At 51.3% G+C, this 21,093-nt stretch overlaps 1 protein-coding gene across 1 annotated transcript; it reads left to right on the forward strand.

Moving 5' to 3' along the window:
• Positions 1-8,252: 8,252 nt before the first annotated feature.
• Positions 8,253-20,766, forward strand: KCNK18 (potassium two pore domain channel subfamily K member 18). The gene is made up of 3 exons (XM_055424347.2): positions 8,253-8,472; positions 10,912-11,040; positions 19,797-20,766. Exons 1-3 carry the CDS (start codon positions 8,253-8,255, stop codon positions 20,588-20,590), a joined length of 1,143 nt encoding a protein of 380 aa, XP_055280322.2. The 3' UTR covers positions 20,591-20,766.
• The last annotated feature ends 327 nt before the right edge of the window (positions 20,767-21,093 follow it).

Raw genomic sequence — 21,093 nt, forward strand, 5'->3', positions numbered from 1 at the left:
ATCAACTGGACCATTTTGCATTTCCACCAGCAGTAGATGAGAGTTCCTGTTGCTCACCAGCATTTGGTGTTGGCAGTTGTTCCAGACTTTGGCCATTCTAGGAGATATGTAGTTGCATGTATTGTTATTTTAATTTGCAGTTCCCTAATGATGTTTGCTGGAGAAGGCAATGGCAAGCCACTCCAGTACTCTTGCCTAGAAAATCCCATGTACGGGGGAGCCTGGTGGGTTGCAGTCCATGGGGTCGCTACGAGTCTGATGTGGCTGAGCGACTTCACTTTCACTTTTAACTTTCACACATTGGAGAAGGAAATGGCAACCCACTCCAGTGTTCTTGCCTGGAGAATCCCAGGGACGGGGGAGCCTGGTGGGCTTCCGTCTATGGGGTCACGCAGAGTTGGACACGACTGAAGTGACTTAGCAGCAGCAGCAATGATGTTTGCGGAGAAGGCAATGGCACCCCACTCCAGTACTCTTGCCTGGAAAATCCCATGGACGGAGGAGCCTGCTAGGCTGCAGTCCATGGGGTCGCACAGAGTCGGACACGACTGAGCGCCTTCACTTTCACTTTTCACTTTCATGCATTGGAGAGGGAAATGGCAACCCACTCCAGTACTCTTGCCTGGAGAATCCCAGGGACAGGGGAGCCTGGTGGGCTGCCGTCTATGGGGTCGCACAGAGTCGGACACGACTGAAGCGACTTAGCAGCAGCAGCAGCAATGATGTATGATTGCGTACTTGTGTTCATGCTCAGTCGTATCTGACTCTTTGTGACCCCTCAGACTGTAGCCCACCAGGCTCCTTTGTCCTTGGAATTTCCCAGGCAAGAGTACTAGAGTGGGTTGCCATTTCCTACTCCAGGGGATCTTTCGGACCCAGGGATCTGGGTCTTGCATCTCTTGTGTCTTCTGCTTTGGGAGGAGGATTGTTTACCACTGAGCCACCTGGGAAGCCCCATGATGTATGATGCTGAGCACCTTTTCATATGCTTATTTGTACCCGTGTATATATATCATTTATATGTCATTTGAAGTATCTGTTCAGATCTTTCACCTATTTAAAAATTTAAAACATTTGTATTTATTTACTTATGACCATGCTGGGTCCTCATTGCAGTGGCTTCTTCTGCTGCTGAGTGTGGGCTCTAGGGTGCATGGGCTTCAGTAGTTGTGGCACCCGGGCAATAGAATCCTGGCTCAGTAGTTGTGGCGAAGAGGCTTGGTTGCCTAGCAGCCTTAGGAATCTTCCTGGACCAGAAATCTAACTTGTGTCCCCCTGCAATGGCTGGCAGATTCTTAACCACTGGACCACCAGGGAAGTTTTTTCTTGTTAAAAATTAAAAATATTTTATTTTCCAGCTTTATTAGATGTAGTTGGCATGTAACATTGGGTAAGTTTAAGGTATACAGCATGTTGATTTGATGCTCTTATATAATACTTTGCAAAGTGAGGTTGTTCTTTTTATTAAAGAGTTCTTTATATACTTTAGATAAATCCTTTATCAGGCATTTCTTTTGCAAATATCTTCTCTCACTCTGGGCCTTGTCTTCTCATTTTCAGTTAGTTTTAAATTTCGTATTTTTAAGTTTTAAATTCTAGGCTGTCTTCTTGACGGTCTTTTAGAGACTCTGTTCACATTACTCATTCATCCATTTGTCAACCTTTTCTCTTATTTTCTTTATTGTGTTAGTTATAGTTATGTTAAAGTACTGATCTCCTTATTCTAACATCTGGATCACAAGTGGGCCCACCTTTGTTTTTTCTCCCCACTTGATTATGTTCACACTTTCCGGTCAATATTGTGTATTTTTGGGGGTAGTGCTGAGCAGATGGAATGAAAAGGGTGGGAACCTCCATACCTCAACATTCTGTGCTGTGTGCTAAATTGCTTCTGTCATGTCTGACTCTTTGAAACCCCATGGACTGTAGCCCACCAGGCTCCTCTGTCCATGGGGATTCTCCAGGCAAGAATGCTGGAGTGGGTTGCCATGCCCTCCTCCAGGGGATCTTCCCAATCCAGGGATCGAACCCAGGTTTCCTGCATTGCAGGTGGATTCTTTACCGACTGAGCCACAAGGGAACATCCTAAAATAATAAAAATCACAAAAATCCCCAACAAAAACGCAAAATCCGTAAATAAGAACATCACCCTTTGAATTTACACAGTGCTTTAGACGTGGGTTTGATCCCTGGGTTGGGAAGATCCCCTGGAGGAGGAAATGGTAACCCACTACAGTATTCTTGCCTAGAAAATCCCATGGAGAGAGGAGCCTGGTGGGCTACAGCCCATGGGGTTGCAAAGACATGATTGAAGCGACTCAGCACACTTAAGAGTTCCCAAAGCACTTTCAAAACGTTTTAACTTTTGGCTTTTCTCATTCTTCCTTCACCAACCAGGATAATTACCTGCAGGCAGTAATAAGAAGTCATCTCTATAAGGAGGTTTTATGAAAGCGCTTATCAAAGACTCAGATTCGTGTGTCTCCATCCACAGGAGTGATGACTTCACCGCAGTCTCAGGATATCTTGCCCCATGAGTGTGGTTGTGGTCGATTCTGTGTTCCTAATCAATCCCTCCCCCTTCTTCCTGGGCAGTTGCCACCTGCCAGATGCTTTGCGTGCATCTTCGGGATGACCTGGAGGCTCAGCATGAGGAAGTTCTCATCAACTGAACGTGAGTACGAGTGATGCGTGCAATTTCCATCTCACTGACGTTTAAAAAAAAAAAGTTCTCATCCTGACTTCCCCTTTCCCTTCCCTTGAGATAGGACAGGGATGAGCTTAAGAGTCTAGAGTTTTGTCTTGTTTTTTAATAAAGTGGTCAGCGAAGAATCAAAGGGGTCTTTTAGTTTATTTTTGGCTGCGCTGGGTCTCTGTCGCTGAGTGGCTTTTCTCTAGTTGTGGAGAGTGGACGCTGCTCTAATTGTGACACACAGGCTTCTCACTGTGGTGGCTTCTCTCGCTTCAGAGCACAGGCTCTAGGGAGCATGGGCTTCAGTAGTGGGGTCACGTAGCCTCCGTAGTTGTGGCTCCTGGGCTTTGGAGCACAGGTTCAATAGCTGTGGTGCACGGGCCTAGCTGCTCTGCAGCACGTGGGATCTTCCCAGATCAGGGACTGAACCTTTGTCTCCTGCACTGGCAAGCAGATTCTTTACCACTGAGCCACCAGGTGAACCCAAGAGTCTAGTTTTAAGCGTGCAGCTGGGGTTGATGACTTAGGGAAGTGCCTCTCAAACTTGAATGTGTTTTAGCATCACCTGAGGAGTTTGATCACAAAGTTGGGTCCCACCCCCAGAGTTCTGAATTCAGTAGGTCTCTGATGGGGCCCAAGAACTTCCCTTTCCTACAAGTCCCCCAACAATGGTCATGCCGCTTGTCTAAGGGCCACATTTTGAAAACTGCTGCCTTAGGATATGATGGGGCAACAAGATGGAAAGACTCTGGTGCTTAATGACTGTGAGAGATAGACGTGCCCCAGCCTGGGCAGCTGGAGTTTGTCCCCTGAGGACAGTTACTCCAAGATGAAGAGGAGGAGCTGGGCGAGCCCTGCCCAGATAAGAGACCACATTTCTTTCATTCTCAAGGTCATGGAGACCTTCCCAACTACATCAGTGAAGAAAGGCTCCTTGGGGATCAAAAGGGAGGGGCGTCACCTCACAGTAAGTGATGTCAGCCTGCCCATGGGCCTCTTCACTAGACTCCATCTTGGCCAAGACATACACACGGACATATGGGAGGACCCTGAGATAAATTAAGAACAAGCTTAGAACAGGCAAAGCAAGATAATTGGCCAAAGGAAACCCGGAAGAAATGCCCCGTGTAAGTGATTCAAGCTACCAGGTGGACACCACTCGCTCTCTGAGCCCACCCATCTAGCCACATGTATTCCTTTCCCTCTTAATAAACACTTAACTTGTCTCATGACTTTTTGTGTCTATGTGGAAATTTATTTCTACAAAGCTGTCGGGCCAGGGCCTTGTCACTGGTCTTGGTCTGTGGCTGGGATTCAGAGCTCTCACTGCCTCAGCCTAACTTCAGTCTCTGTCTGGGAACTGAAATCCTGCTTCAAGCCGCTGCAGGCCAAGGCCACCTGAGATCAACCGGATGGAGTGGAGCCGCTCCAACAACAAGGAGCTCCTGCTTCCAGCCTGTTATGTAAGAGGTCGGTATACTTCCATTTCTTTTAAACCACTATATTTTTTGGTCCTCTCATTAAAGCAACTTTGCCTTTATTCCCATCTAGGACATAGGGTGATGGCTAAGAAGGGAACAGTGGTCTGCAGGCAGGTGTTTGGTCAATGATGTCCTTAAGGTTTAATCTCCTCTCTGGGCCTATGACTTCTTCTGAAGGAATCATCCTTTGCCCATAGGCCCTGCGATGTGGACAGAAGGTCCCATGTCCCTATTTCCATGCCAACGCCATACAAGTTGATTGTATACAAACATAGCAATTTGATTTTAGGAACCAATGCCATGTTTAATGTAGAAGTGTAATGAGCTCTCATTATTTCTACAAGAACTGCTGGGTTCTTTGTGATTGAGAAGCGCGCTCCCTGATTGCTCATCCTTTCTTAAGGGTGAGAAATCGGGACTCCCCTGGTGATTCAGTGGTTAAGATTTTACCTCCCAGTGCAGGGGGCGCAGGTTTGATCCCTGGTTGGGCAGCTAAGCTCTCACATGCCTCTCTGCCAAGAAACCAAAACATAAAACAGAAACAATAATAAAACAAAGAGTGAGAAATAGACACACGCACACAGAGACACACACATAGGGAGAGGGCCCCGAGGCCAGGTTTCTCTCCAGCGCAGCCTGCGGTAGGAGAGCGCACAATGGCCAGTGTGGTGCGGCTGCACCTTGGGGCGGGGCTGGGGCTGGCCAATCAGCTGGAGCTCACTCCCCGTCAGTTTGGGGCCGATCCCAGGGTCCTTCTCTAGCCGGCAGTCTGTCTACCTCTAGAAGACACACATCACCGTGACACTCATCACGAAGGATGATGCGCACACAGGCTCTGTATCCTCTACACGGTTCTAGACGTTTGGACTATGTCTTCTGGAAAGACTTACAAAGAGGAGTACAAATACACTTTCTGACCTCTACCATCTGACATTCTCATCCATTAACATTGCCCCCAAACACATTAAATAGCACTCAGAATGCACTCCATAATAAATAACAAAACACTTGTGCATTCTCGTCTTAAGATGTTGATTCTTGACTTGAGTAAAGAATGATGGGAGGGCACTAAGGCAGTATCCAGAGACAATGGCCAGGAGTGACACACTGTGCTCACGGGCTGGGGGTCCAACATAGTTTGGTGTCGAGTCTCCCCACATTGTTCTGTGGGTTGGTGCAATTCCTATCAAAATCCCAGTGAGGTTTTCTGTAGACTTAGATAAGACAATTCGTAGATAAGACAATTTGAAAACTTACATAGAAGGGCTTTTTTGGCCTTCTTTTTAAATGGAAGCATAGGGCCTCGGTGGTGGCTCAGTCAAGAATCCACCTGCCAGTGGAGGAGACATGGGTTCGATCCCTGGTCTGGGAAGATCCCACATCCCGAAGATCAACTAAACCCATATGTCACAACTATTGAGTCTATTGGTCTCTATAGAGACCAGAAACCACAACTACTGAAGCCTGAAAGCCCTAGAGCCCGCAACAAGAGAAGCCACTGCAATGAAGGGAAGCCTCTGCTCCCCACATCTAGAGAAAAGTCCACACATCAGTGAAGACCCAGCACAGCCAAAAATAAATACATAAATAAAAAGGACATTCTAATTTAAAAAATTGATTATAGTTGATTTACAATGTTGTGTTATGTTCACGTGTACAGCAAAATGATTCAGAGATATATATATATATTTTGTTTCAGATTCTTTTCCCTTGTAGGTTATTACAAGATATTGAGTATAGCTCCCTGTGCGATACAGTACGCCTTTGAAGTAGAAAGGCCTTAAAATAGCTAAAACAATCTAGAAAAAGAAGAACAAGGTAGGAGGAATCATTATGCCTGATATGAAGGTGTTCACGCCGCAGGGGCAGGGAGCATATGCGTAGTAACCAGGGGACCCGCTTCTTGTCTGTGTCTGTGAATGGGCAAACACAAGCAAGTCTGACCTGGAAAGGCTCAGACCTTTCAGGAACGAGGATTTGGGTCATGCCATTGGGAAATCCTCTGAAAGCAGCAAAAGAGGTGGCAGAGGGCAAGGAGAATTTAGAATGAATAGTGAAATAAGGAGGCTATGAGTATCAGTTGCTGTCCTGAGTCCAACCACAGTGGAAGCTGTGCTTTGTCCTACTAACCTCCCTTTCTAGGTTTGCCTTCGGGGGATCAATGGAACTTCCTAATAACTATCTAAATTTAGCAGTAGCCTTAGTTGCTCAGTCATGTCCAATTCTTTATGACCCTATGGACTGTAGCCCACCTGGCTCCTCTGTCCATGGAATTCTCCAGGCAAGAATACTGGAGTGGGTTGCCATTCCCTTCTCCAGAGTATCTTTCTGACCCAGAGATCGAACTTGCAGGCAGATTTTTTACTGTCTGAGCCACCAGGGAAGCCCAACCTATACTTATCCTTATATTTATCATCCCTCCCCTATGTTTTAAAATGCCTGGGTTGTTGCACTTGTACAGCTCACCACTGACAAAAGCTGAACAATTGCACGGCGATGTTGAGCAAAGATCTGCACACCATCTCCTTACCAATGGGTATTGAGCCATCCTGCTCTCTCAGATCACCCCTGGTGCCTGCTACTGCAGACTGGATCCCTTGTGAAGCAGACACAGATAGAATAAAGCATGCACAAGCTCTATTTATTAGCAAGTAAAGGAGAAGGGAGGAAGATCGACCCTGCATATTCATTAGAAGGACTGATGCTGAAGCTCCAATAATGAAGCCACCAGATGCTACAAGCTGACTCATTAGAAAAGACCCTGATGCTGGGAAAGATTGAGGGCAGGAGGAGAAGGGGACAACAGAGGATGCGATGGTTGGATGGCATTACTGACTCAATGGACATGAGTTTGAGCAAACTCCAGGAGATAGTGAAGGACAGGGAAGCCTGGCGTGCTGCCATCCATGGAGTTGCAAAGAGTCAGACATGACTTAGCAACTGGACAACAACACAACAACACAACATGCAAAAACTCTGTTTATTAGGAAGTAAGGGAGAAGGGAGGAAGCAGAATGGGACAAGGGGAGCCTTGAGATCACGATGCAGACCTGACAAAATCTCTGGGAGTAGACCAACGGGGAGCAAAGATTTCAGGTCGGAGGAGTTCGGCAGGTGACAGAAACGGTTAAGCTCGTGTTCCCCTGACCTTGCTCAGTCACTGGACAGGGGGTTCCCAGAGAACACGGCCTGAAAGCCGAGGCAAACCCCGAAGGAATGAACTGCTGGAGGCTGTCAGGAACCATGCTCCTTGGAGCTGCACAGAGAATCCTTTCGTGAAGGGGGATCTAAAGGCACACGCATCTCCACGCCTGCCATCTGGGGTACGTTTTTACCCTCCTAGCAGAGACAGGGCACAGGGCAGCAAGTTGCACTTCACAGTCACGGTTCAGGTGCTTGCTTACATCATACCTGCTAATGTTTGATTGGCTGGAGCAAGTCACGTGGCTTAGTCCAACCCTAAGAAGCCGGGAAATATGCTCCGCCCACCTGAGGCCAAGGCAAGGCTAGAGGTAAGCTACTGAAGAATGAAGAATTGGGATCAACAATTAGATCCACGCAGGATGAAGGCCCTTTGTAAACCGTGGAGCTCTGGCCGCACTAATTACGATTATTTCGACCTGTCCAAGAGTCAGGGTACCACACATACCCAGGAAGGACCACCACTTGGCTAAAAAGCAAAAGTCACATTCAGTACCTGGAAGTCAAAAGTGCAGCTTTGGAATGGAAAAGGCCAAAGCACAAAGCAAACACCAGGCAGTCTCTCCAAAGCCCCTGAAGGGCAGCTCCAGGACTGGCCAGGCTGCTGGGTGCGCACTGGCCCGGTGGATCAATCTCGGGCACTGGGTAGGGGTGGGCCGGGGACGGGGGTGCGCTATCCGAGAAACTCGTAGGAACTGAATGCTGTGAGTGCTGGCTGCTTCCCGAGTCCTGGGGGGAAACCCTGGCACCAACCACTTAACGCTGGAGCCGGGCCATTCTCAGGGCACTTTCCTCCACCCGCCCCGCCCCCCCGCACCTCCTCCCGGCCTCTGGACTCGGCCTCTCCAGCATTTCCTGTCCTGCCCACTGCGGGGAGGATGGAGGCTGCGGGGCTTCCCCAGGCGAAGAGGTGCTACTGGGAGGCCCTGGAGAAGCTCTTCCCCCGTCTCTGTTTCCTCTGCTCCCTGGTGACCTACGCACTGGTGGGTGCTGCGGTCTTCTCAGCCATCGAGGGCAGCCAGGACCTGAGGGCAGAGGACCCGGAGTTTGAGGAGTTCTTGGAGAAGCTCTGTGGCATCCTGAAATGTAACAGCACAGGTAGGTGGCTCACCTGGTGGGCAGGTCTTTTCTCTGTTGGTGGAAGCAGCCCCCAGAGAACAGCGGGTTTGGAGGAGGCTTGATCTGGGAGCCCTCTGCCTGCCTCTTCCCCGTCCCTGGGCAAACTTAGGCAAGTGACTTGTCTCAGAGTCTCGGTTTTCCCTTCTGTAAAATGGGAGAGAAGAGTGGATGGCCTCTCGGGGTTGTTATAAAGAATGTAGAAAAAGCACTGAGCATCAGTAGGTGTTCCCACCCCTTTGCCTCAGCTCCAGCCCCACCCAGACTGGCATGCTCCATGGAGGACCTATTGCTGGAGATTTGATGGGGTGGGGTGGCATGGATGGCTGGCCAGATCTGGAGCCGGGGATTCCTACGCTGGTCCTCAGAACTGCCTGCCCCACCCTGATTCAGTTTACAGGGACTAGAATTCAAGGAACCATCCAAATTGGATAGGCCCCAGCCTGCCCCTGTGTCTTCTACTTTTTGTTTCCAAAGGCTTTTTTTTTTTTTTGTGGTCCGACTCAGGGGAGATAAGAAGGGTCCTGAGAAGGACTTGGGTCCTGGTTCCAGGCCAGGTGCTCTCCCAGCTTGCTGTGTGATCTGTGGCACAGTAATTACCCTCTCCGGGTCTCAGTCTGCCAGGGAGAAGAAGGCCCACGATCTCAGGTCTGCCAACCCCAGGGACCCTGTGGGAAGCAGATGAGATAATAGATATGAAGCCTCTTGGAAGGCACAGGGCACTGTATGTCTATCCTTATCGCTTTTCATTGGTATTTGTCCGTTATTTCTATTCTGTTCTGTCCCCTAAAACATGCAAAGATGGATTCAACAGAACAAGATAAAATAATAGAGAGTGAAGACAAGACAAAGGGAACACAGGCTCTAAAGTTCAGAGGAATAACAGGGTCCACGGAACGACAGGTCCTCAGCCAGGCTGTTAATGACTCCTCTGGCCTGAGGGAGGTCCCTTCAGTGGGGGCAGACCAGAGGCTCCTCACAGGTGGCAGAGTCCTTCCTCGGTGGAGGGTCCTTCTCTCTGCATCTGGGCCATTCAGGTGACCCATGAGATGCCATCAGACACTGTGCCATCACTGGATCCAAACTATCAACAAGTTCAGGGCTTTCCAAACCTGGCCACGCATCAGAACCATCAACAGGGCTTGTCTCAAATACACATTCCCAGGCTCTTCCGCAAACCCTTTGAAGCAGGATCGCCAGGGCTGGGCCGGGAATCTTATTTTTGAAAAATTTCCTGAGTGATTCTGATGCACAGAATGCTATGGGGAACAGAGCTGGCCCATCCCCTGATTTTCACTGGAGAAAATGATTGGTAAGTGCTGGATTCGTGCAGCCCCTGTGCCAAGTGTTTTTCATGCTCTATCTCACTTAATCCTCCCACCAGCCCTATGAGGTATGAATTGTCTCTGTTTTACAGATCAGGAAACTGAGGCAATGGGAGTTAAACAACTTGCCCAAGGTTACCCATGAGTAAAAGGAGCCAGGGATTCAATCTGAGGCATGTAGATTCCTCAGCCTGAACTTTTCACCTTGTCACGCTTCCTCCCCGATGGGGAAACTGAGGCTCAGAAAGAAGCCTCATGTCCACAGCTACGGGAACTAGTCAAGGGCAGAGCTGGGTCTAGACTGCAGGTGCCTGGACTCCCAGTTCAGTGCCCATTCAAAGAAGGATGGATTTTCTTTCATAAAATTTTAACTGTTAATGTTTTTGGCATTGTGCTTTGCACCATTTATTAAATTTAAAAATAAAATTAAAAAAAATTAGGGAATATTTCACAAAAATAAGGGTTTTCTGCTGTGTGCCTGGCTGTGTGATCTCTTCTTATAACAGTGCCAGCTGGCAGGCAGTTTCTGGGATCCCCAAACCCCCTGAGTGCTGGGCCAAGGGAACCATTTGGGAACCTCCTTGAGAAACCAGGGCCCCCAAGCTGGCCTCCACCCAGGCTTCCCAGACATTCTCAGGCAGCTGATGCCAGCCTGATCCCCATGCTTGATCAGGCTTAATGGTCTCCGGGAGTGGGGCTGGTTTGCAATCATGCAATTCCTCTCATTTCATGAAAGGCTTTTCCTTTCAGTTCTTAAGACCCCGGTGAAAGAGACAGAGCAGAAGTTAGTAAGCCCCTTTGCAAGGCTCAGAACGTTCAGAAAGCCCCCAGGGCGCTTCCATGACTGACCTCAGGCTGGTGGGCATCTCTCTCGGATGCTCCTCACTCAGGTTTATGTGGGATCCTGATCTCCACAGCTGCCGGAGCAGGACCTAAACTGCAGAGACGTGGAGCAAAGGGCTCCGAGAGCCCCGGTCTCGCGTTGTTGAGGGCTACAAACCAGGGGGCGTGGTCCCGGGGGAAGGCACCCCTTTACTGGGCGGGACCCGTTTTCGAGGGCGGGACCTTCTCTCACTGCGGCCCTGTCTCTCTCGAGTTGAGGAAGGCCGGAAGCGGGGCCTTGAGACGCTGCTGCAGAAGGTGAAGCCCCAGTGGTTTAGAAGTTCTGCAGACTGGTCCTTTCTCAGCTCACTCTTTTTCTGCTGCGCGGTCATCAGCACAGTGGGTAAGTCCAAGGGCAAGGGCGGGCCTGCAGGGAAACCCTTGGCAGGGATGCTAAAATGTTTACTTCATTTTGTGCAAGAAATGGGTGTGGTGTGCCTACCCTGTGCTCAGAAAGATGGCATGAGTGGGGCTGCCACTGGCTGTTTTGGGTGAATCAGGAAAGCATACCCTTCCAGTTCGGGTTTCTCTGGTGACTCAGATGGTAAAGAATCTGCCTATAATTCTGGAGACCCAGGTTCAATCCCTGGATCAGGAAGATCCCCTGGAGAAGGGAATGGCAACCCACTCTAGTGTTCTTGCCTGGAGAATCCCATGGACAGAGGAGCCTTGTGGGCTACAGTCCAGGGGGTCACAAGAGTCTGACATGACTTAGCAATTAAACAAGCACTACAACCTTTCCTTCTGGTGGGGGCAATCCCATGTGGAGGTCCCAGTAAGCAAGGTGCAGGCTGCATTTCAGCTTCTTCTTTGTCTCTGGGTGAATGCTCTTGTGCAAAACATAACCTGCCATGTACCTGCCTGTCCAGGTTCCTGGACTCAGGGGCAACCAAATGTGGTCAGTGTGATGTGCTCAGGGTAACACGAGAGCAGAGCCACTCCAGCCTTGGGGTTTCAGAGTCACCAGCACATTGATGGCAGCTGACTCTGAAGGAATGGAAGAAGGCGCTTGAGGAGGGCTCGTCGTGGAGAGGGAGGAGGGTGTGCTAGAGCAGGACCTGAGCACTAGCCATGAGACGGGGTGGGGTGGCGGGGAGCTGCAGGGCTAACGAGAGCTGACAGCTGCCTGCAGGGGCTGTGCTAAGCCACCTCCTTTAAGACCCACAGGGAATCAGGTCAGGGAGCCCGATCCCAAAGGGCGGATGTCAGGGGCCAAGGTTACACAGAGAGTGGAGCTGGTGCCCATGATAACCACTGAGACTCCAAGTCCAGTGCTCCTTCCCCGAAGGAGGCTGCTGGTTTGCAGGTCTGTTGGAGTGCTGTCGGAGAAGGCAATGGCAACCCACTCCAGTACTCTTGCCTGGAAAATCCCATGGATGGACGAACCTGGTAGGCTGCAGTCCATGGGGTCGCACAGAGTCGGACACGACTGGAGCGACTTAGCAGCAGCAGCAGGAGTGCTGTGGGGACTCTGCCTCCCGCTGCTCAGGGAGCCCCTGGGAGGGCCTGGCTGTGCCTGGGAAGCAGGGACCCCTCAGATTCCTGTATCCAACTGGAGTGGATGACAGTGCCTGGAAGGAAGGGGCTTGCAGAGAGGAAGGAGCTGGCCTCCACCCTGCTCCTTGCACTAGCTTTATATGTGTCTCCAGCCTTGAAGCAAGAGAGAGACTTCCGTGTGAGTCCTTGTCCCGGGGATGTCCCTCCCTGAGCCCCAGCAGAAGAGAGGGTGTGGGGACAGACCTGCCCCCACCCCACAGTGGCCACTTACATGTTTAAAGATGGACTTGTTGACCCTCAAAGCCACAGACTCTCCTCTCGATGGCTGCACAAAGGGTGGGCTCAGGGAATGGCAATCCACTCCAGGATTCTTGCCTGGAGAACTCCACGGACAGAGGAGCCTGGCAGGCTATAGTCCATGAGGTCGCAACGAGTCTGACACAACTGAGCGGGTAACATTTTCACTTTTCATTTTCCTGGGTGACAGAAGACACTGGAGCTGGGCCGTGGAGATAGCCTTTGCTGCCTCCCTCTCCCCCTCTTTCCTTCTTTCCTTAATTGACACCTACTGAACACCTATGACTGCAACAGCAGCCGCTGCGCTAACACACGTGTGTTTACGACTGACCAGGCTCCATTCCAAGTTCTTTGCACGATTAGCCTGTTGAGCCCTTGCAGCAGCCCTGAGGTAGCTGCTGGTGTGAGTTGCACTCTCTGGATGGGAAAGTGCGGCAGGGCAGGTCCACCTTGTTTGCAAGGTGACATAGCTCATGTGTGTCTGGGTTCAGGCTGTCTGGGTCTTAACCTGAGACCCCACTTCTTATGTCTGGACCTGACTTTCTCTTTGCCCAGCACGGGACTGAACCAGGTGGATATCTTCCACCCCAGTGGGGCTCAGAGTCTAACGGAGGGAGGAAGAGTGAACAGCTGAGCATGCAGATGAGCTCAGAGGAGAAGCTTGTGAAAGTGGGTGAAACAGGATGTGGAGTGGTCCTGATGGATGGGGAGCAGGGAGAGGCTTGTCCGTGAAAGTGACATTGGAGCTGAAGGATCGGTGGAGATTAACCGGGCAAAGAAGGCTGAGAGAGCTTTCCAGCCAGACAGCAGAGCAGAACTCTGAGGAAGAGGTCCCCGAGGCTGGCGGGCTGTGAGGGACAGGGCTGGTCCTGCATTCGAGCACCGTATCCCTAGGCCAGTGTCGGAGGGCCTCCTAGCATCTGGGCCCATGCATTGGCTACCTGATGCAAAGAACCAACTCATTGGTAAAGACCCTGATACTGGGAAAGATTGAGGGCAGGAGGAGAAGGGGATGACAGTGGATGAGATGGTTGGATGGCTTCACTGACTCGATAGATGTGAGTTTGAGCAAACTCTGGGGGACAGGGAAGCCTGGTGTGATGCAGTCCATGGGGTCACAGAGTCGGACACGACTGAGCGGCTGAATGACAAGAAGCTTCCCTCTGCGGTGCAGCAGCAGGAAGGGCCGGGTGAGAGCAGCCAAACCAGGGTTGGTAGGAGCCTCCCCTGCTGGGGGCGGGGGTCACCATAGTGGAGGCAATGGAGCAGCCCTCAGCCACGAGGCAGGAGATCCTGGCTCAGCGTCCCCAGGCATATGATCCATTGTTCAGCCCCTGCCCCGTTTGGTCAGCACAAAGGACTGGGGCTCCATCCTCATTCAGGAGGACATCAATTCAAGAGAGTACCAATCCGGGGAGTGGGGGCCGGGGTGGGGTGGGCGGTAAACTTGGTGAGCAATGTAGCCGGTCTGAGCCTTGTTCCCTAATCTCTAACTCCTCATAGACCTGCCTCTGCGTGAGGATCAGTGACAAACACCTATATAAGCCAGCTGCCACTAACAGAAAACCCAACCCAACTGGCTTAAACTGCAAGGAAAATGTGTCACCTTGCAAGTAAGAAGGCCAGTGGGGGACTGCTCTCAGGCCACTTGCTGGGCAGCTCACTTGTGACACTGACCATCAGGTTCTCTCCATCCGGCTCAGCGAGTCATAAGATGACCACCAAGGTCCACTCCCACCCTGGGTGAAGTCACATCTCATAGGCAGAGGAAGGGCCAGCTGTCGTAATCAGCAAGGAAACTTCTTACGAGAAGCCTCCCACCCCATGCCGGCCCCTGGCAAAGGGGGTTGGATTACCGGGATGATTTAGACTAACTGGATCTATCGCTGAATCAGATGAGGGATCAGCGGCATTCCAGGGAAACAGAGGGGAATGGCTGCTGGATGGACAGCCAGTGTCTAATGTAACGAGTTTGTGTAAATGGGCATGTGCTTGTGTCAAAGGGCGCCCCCATGTGGCTTCTTTCAGAACAGCTCTCATTCACCTGAATGCTGATACAGGCAGGGACAGGTAAGGGGCAGAAAGTGGGGTAGTTGTTGTTTAGTCGCTAAAGGAGTAACAGCAGCTTAATGGCTGTGCTACTGAGCATGTACCAGCGTCAGGCACGGTGTCCACATGTTTTATATGCACGATTTTATTTAATTCTCACAGCAGCTCTACAAGGTAGGCACTGTGACTGTCCCTTTTGGGAGTGGCCTTGGACTTTGGCATGGCCAATGTCGTAAAGGATTCTTTATGGTGGGGGCTGTTCTGTGCACTCATCGTGGGATGTTTAGAAGTATCCCTGGACTCTCCCCACTATGGAAACCCAACTTTTTCCCTGCTGTCTCCACCAGCTGTGACAGCCCAGAATGTCTCCAGACATTGCCAGATATCCCTCAGGGAGCAAAACTGCTCCCTGTTGAGAACCACTGATGTGATGTTATCAAATTGTGGTCCCTGGACCAGTGGGATGACTATTACCAAAGAACCTGTTAGAAACACAAACTAATTATCAGGCCCCATCCTAGACCTACAGAGTCAGAAGCTACGGATGTGGGGCCAGTGAACTGTGTTGTAACCGGCTCTATGTGTGATTTTGATGCACAAGACATTTGAGAAACACTCTCCTGGGACAAGTGTTCTCAGGCCAGGCTGCATATCAGAATCACCGGGCTATCATTTACAGGCTCCCTGTCCCCCACCGCTATGCCTGTACCCCACACCAATCAAGTCAGACTTACTCTGGACAGGCCCTGGCATCAGTGTTTTTCAGAGCCCTCCAGGTGATTCTAATGGTAGTCCAGGCGATGAACCACTGATCTAATGGAAATACATTAGCTTGGTTTATATCCCAAGAAAACGATGCTCCCACTCATGTCCAAGTCCATTAGGACATCAGGCCATCCAGTAATTGCTACCGGAAGGGTATGCTGGGGCAGTTTCTGCACTGTCCATAATAAATAATGGCCCTGCTGGTAATGCTGCTTGCTGCCCTGCATCTCTGGGTCACCGGAAACACACCTGACCTTGATGCTGAGGAAGGGACTCTGGGCAGGTACGAGGCTGATCAATCCCCAGACATTTCCAGCTGGATCAGCCCCCTGGGATTTGAGAGTGCACGGGCTGTTAAATCCTCATAGACTGAGGTGAGCTGATGGAATTAGAATATACGCCTGCATTATAAGAAATGATATGATTTTTCCATTATGTGTTCCAGCATTCAGTAATTGGGGAGGCAATCCATTTCCTTCAGAGGGGCCTGGGCTCTGAAACTTGCCTCTCTGCCGTGTGGTCCGTCCTCTGTACTGTGATCATATTCCACTCAGAGGTGGCTCAATGACTGTTCATGATCCGCGGAACCCACCTTTGCCAAGGACAGCATGTGGGGGGTGGGTGGGGGGAGGTCTTCGGGCGAGGGGTGCCCACTCTTGTTGGCTGTGGGCTGGGGGCCCCAGATGAGTCACCTGACTTTCCTCTTCCTTGCCCATTGACGTGCAGTAATAGGGGTGGTTGCCAGCGTTAGGGGTTCTGCTATGCAGGGAATTTTGACTCTAAAAGACACTTTACTCCATAAATCCAGTAAGAAATGTGATATTCTTTTCTTTACATAGAGCTCACCTTAGGATCCCATCCTGGAGGCTGGGGGGGCTTCCACTGGGAGCTTTTCCTGATTTTCCTACGGGTACACAAAAGCTGGGGACTCATGCAATATCTGGAAAACGGGATGACTCCCTGCTTACAGGCCCCGTTGCTGACATCTTTTAAGGACTGCCAGCCCTGTGGGGCCTGTGACAAGCTCGGGCATGGGAATCTTTGCTGACACCTGGGCCTGGACCCCTCCAAGACCCCACGGCCTCTCTGAACTCCTGTCCCCACGAGGGGCTCCGGACGCTCTCCTTTCTCCTCTTCCTTGCCCTGGAGAGTCTCTCTGCCCCCTCCACACTCACCCTGGCTCCAGAGAGCAGCTCCCTGGCGTGCCTGAGGCTGCCCTGGCTTTAGCACTTAAGGGTTTTACCAGGAGACCCTGAGTCCTGGGCATGTGGGGCAGTTGGTCCTCCTATCCAGGGCCCCCTCTGTTCCCCACCCCTCCCCCTGAGATGCCACTGCACCCCCACCTCCTCGGTGCTCCTAGGTGGTCACTGTCACCGAAGTATGGACGAGACGCTGTCCTGAGGTCCCTTCTGCCACCTCCTCTCCTCGGGGAGGGCTGAGCTGCTGAGCCCTGTAGGGAACAGAGGCCGGAACCCCTGGGCTCCCTCAGCACGGCCCGCCCCACTGAGCAATCCTGGTGTCTGATGGGAGGTTTAGCCAGGGAGAGCTCACTCCCGACCCTGGTGCTGTAGGTCCTGCTGGACACTGAGGGAGCTGAGGTCATGGCTTTGCTTCCCTCTCAACTAGGAGCTCCCGGAGGGCATGACCTCTGCCCGTTCCTCACTGCACCCTCAATACTGCCCACAAAAGAGGCACAAAGTAGGACCTCAATAAATGTGAATACACCTTGGATGTGTTTGTTCCAGCCTAATTTGTTGTTGTTCACTCGCTTAGGCTTCCCTGAGAGCTCAGTTGGTAAAGAATCCGCCTGCAATGCAGGAGAGCCCGGTTTGATTCCTGGGTTGGGAAGATCCGCTGGAGAAAGGATAGGCTACCCATTCCAGTTTTCTTGGGCTTCCCTTGTGGCTCAGCTGCTAAAGAATCCACCTGCAATGCAGGAAACCTGCGTTCAATCCTTGGGTTGGGCAGATCCCCTGGAGAAGGGAAAAGTTACCCACTTGAGTATTCTGGCCTGGAGAATTCCATGGACTGTATAGTTCCATAGAGAATTCCATGGACTGAACTGAACTGAACTGAACTGTATAGTTCATGGGGTCCCAAAGAGTCGGACACGACTGAGTGACTTTCACTCCCTAAGTTGTGTCTGACTCTGCGACCCCATGGACTGCAGTACTCCAGGCCTCCCTGTCCTTCATTGTCTCCTGGAATTTGCTCACGTTCGGGTCCATTGAGTTGATGATGCTATCTAACCATCTCATCCTCTGCCCCCCATTCTCCTTTTGCCCTCAATCTCTCCTCCTATCAGGGTCTTTCCCAGTGAGTCGGCTCTTTGCATCAGGTGGCCATGGCTTCCCTTTTATGACTTGTTACTGATCTCCATGCGCAATTGCATACTTGCTGTTCTTAGTCGCTCAGTCGCATCTGACTCTTTGCAACCCCATGGACTGTAGCCCACCAAGCTCTTCTGTCCATGGGGATTCTCCAGGCAAGAATACTGGAGTGGATTGCCATGCCCTCCTCCAGGGGATCTTCCTAACCCAGGGATTGAGCCCAGGTCTCCTACACTGCAGGCAGATTCTTTACCTTCTGAGCCACCAGGGAAGCATACTCACTGGTGTGGTTATTCGATTCATATCTGCCTCCTCCACTCAACCAGAAGCTCACCGAGGTTGGATCCCATATCAATACTAATGTAGAGTTCCCTGCTTCTGCCATCAGATGGTACCTCGTGGAAGCAGCAGGGTGGCATGGGGTGCCCTGGGAAGGATGCACACTGACGAGACCAGCTGAGGGCCTCCCCCATGACCCCAAAGAAGATGGGCAGCCTGACCACCTGTGTGTGCCTGGAGGGCAGACGCTGAGGCCAGAGTGCACAGGAAGTGGTGGCCCTGGAGAAGGCTGGGGCTTCGCCAGCTTGTCAATTGCCTTCCAATTAATTTACATAATTGGGCTGGGGCTTTCTGTATCAATCATCCTTTAGGCCATCAAAAATTAAACATAGGCATTAAATACAGAAGCTTCTCCCTCTTTGTGGAAGGCACTGAGCTTGCCCACTCCAGAAGATCCAGCAACTTGCGCTGTGGGATTTGACATCCCTCTGCTCCTGGGCCTCTGTCAACAAGAGAAGAGGCTGGGGTGATGGAAGAAGGCAGCTCGTGAAGAGAAGGAAGCCTTCAACCTAGCCCTCTCTTTGCTTGGCTCACCTGTCCTCGATGGTTGGCCTGTCCAGCCCCCTTGTTGCTCCTGACCCAGCGGAGGGAGCTGGCTTGGGAGCCAGATGGGATTTGCAGGCATCCATCCTGGAGTGGCATTTACTGAGTACCTCCTGTAGGCCAGGTGTCAACGCTTTGACCCCCAGCCTCACAGTTCATCACACGTATGCTCTTGGCTAAGCCGCTTCACTTCTCTGAGCCTCAGTTTCCCTTCTGTGAAGGTGATCACCATAGCTATCAGTGAAGGCTGGTTAATACCTGGCCCCCAGGAAGTGCTCAAAAAGCCAGCTGTTATTGTTAGAATGAGGACATCAACCGCCTGGGAATGACACACCCACTCTGTGAGGCACTGGTCTCTTGTAATCCCTCCAGTTGGTCAGTATGCAAAGCAGGGGTGGTCCTCCCCACTGTAGAGATAAGAAACCTGAAAATGTGAGCGGTCACATCACTTCCTAGTACATGGCAGAGCTGGAACTGGAAATGAGGCTGGCAGGACTCTAGATGCTGGGGTCCTCAGTTCTTCACTGTTGCTCATGAACAGTCTGACCCACTCACCCACAGCTGGCTCTGAAGGCAGCCGCCGCTGACAAGTCGCCTCAGTCGTGTCCGACTCTGTGCGATCCCATAGACGGCAGCCGACCAGGCTCCGCCGTCCCTGGGATTCTCCAGGCAAGAACACTGGAGTGGGTTGCCATTTCCTTCTCTCACTGAAGGCAGCCGTGGTATGTTATTCACTGTCCCTTTCTGCCGTCCCAAGTACTGTGTGTACTGCTTACATGCCACTGGCACGTAATTGCCTCTTGTATAGAAACAAACCTTATATAGAGGCCCAGACATCCTACAAAGGATGGGCGTGGCTTCTTAGGAACTGACGCCTTCGTGGAGGATGACGGAGGTGATAGGTTTGCTTGCAAAGTCATCAACCCTCACCTGCGCTCACCCCGTATCTCCAGGTGCCCTGGGCTCGTCCTCTTCAGACACTCAGAGATGGCAAAAGACAAGGCAGTCAGCTCACTCCCGCACGTGGGCTTGTCTCCTGCCAAGGACATGAGTCGTCCCTTACCCTAGAGATAAGCTGGGTTTCACCTCCTACTGCCCCAACCAAAGCAGACTTAATGTCAGACAAGCTGATGAATGTTTTAAGATGACTATTTTAAAATATGTGGTGTAAAATGTCATGCCAAGGAAAGGAAATGGCAGAAGGTCTTTTAAAAGTGTTTTGTTTTTTTTTTTTTGCGGAGGAGGGGGGAAGCTGCAGACCCTTGGTCTTCTTTTTCAGGTTACAGCCACGTCTACCCCGTCACCAGGCTTGGCAAGTACCTGTGCATGCTGTATGCTCTCTTTGGCATCCCGCTGATGTTCCTGGTCCTCACGGACATGGGCGACATCCTGGCCACCATCTTATCCACGTCCTACAATCAATTCCGAAGACTTCCCTTCCTGCCGCCTCCCCTTCCCAAGTGGTGCTCCGGACGCTCCAGCAAAAGACGACCCGACGCCCGTCCAGCCGACGAAGACGTCCCGCGCGTGGTCATCCACGGCCCGGAGCTCCTGGGCCCCAAACCTGCGCCCGTGGCCCCAAGCAGCAACATGGAGCTGTTCGAGAGACTTCTGGCACGGGAGAAAGACAGCACCCTCCAGGTGCCCCCTCAGGCCTTGGAGAGGAGCACGTCGTGTCCCGAGCTGGGCTCCGGGAGGCTCTCGAGCTCCATCATCAGCAACCTGGATGCGGTGGGAAGGCAGGTGGAGAGGCTGGACGTCCCCCTCCCCGTCATCGCCCTCGTGGTCTTCGCCTACATTTCCTGCGCGGCTGCCGTCCTTCCCATCTGGGAGAAGCAGCTGAACTTCGAAAACGCCTTCTACTTCTGCTTCATCACGCTGACCACCATTGGGTTCGGGGACATCATGCTGGAACACCCTCACTTCTTCTTGTTCTTCTCTGTTTACATCATCATTGGGATGGAGATTGTGTGCATTGCTTTCAAGCTGGTGCAGAACAGGCTGATTCACCTCTATAAAACTCTCATACTCTTCTTTGCAAACGGGCGGTTTTCCAATCCTGTCGAAAAGTGAAGGCTCCATTGATTCGGGTTTTCCCATCTTGTTGAAGAGGGAAGACTCCGTTGATTCTCAGGTGACACCGCTGCCGGCCAAGCTGGTTGTCTCGTCCTGTGTTTGGGGGCACTATAGTTAGAACTGGTGGCGCCTGAGACCTTGGAGTCACATTCCGACATGATATCTGATTACAGTCTTGAGGCCCAGCAGAAAAGTGGTCGATGTCCTGATAGGAAATCAGGACATTAGAAAAAAACTGTCACTATCCTCTGAAGTCCAATTAATTGCCATCTCCATTTTCCAAAAGCTTCCCCTGATGTGGATCAAACCACCCCACTGATGTCACTGGGTTTCTTGTAACAGGAGGAAAAAAATTACCCTTGATTTTGCCATTTGTACTTTCAGCTAAATTAAAACTTTCCTGAATCGCTCCCCGTTTACCCTTGGTGAAGCGAAGTGAATCTGAACCACCTCTTTTCTTGAATGAGTGAGTCAGATCAGCCCAATCCCCGCCCTTGTAA

Source organism: Moschus berezovskii, chromosome 12, assembly GCF_049115385.1.
Source record: "Moschus berezovskii isolate FMDL1 chromosome 12, NW_MosBer_1.0, whole genome shotgun sequence".
In the NCBI taxonomy this organism is placed as follows: Eukaryota; Metazoa; Chordata; class Mammalia; order Artiodactyla; family Moschidae; genus Moschus; species Moschus berezovskii.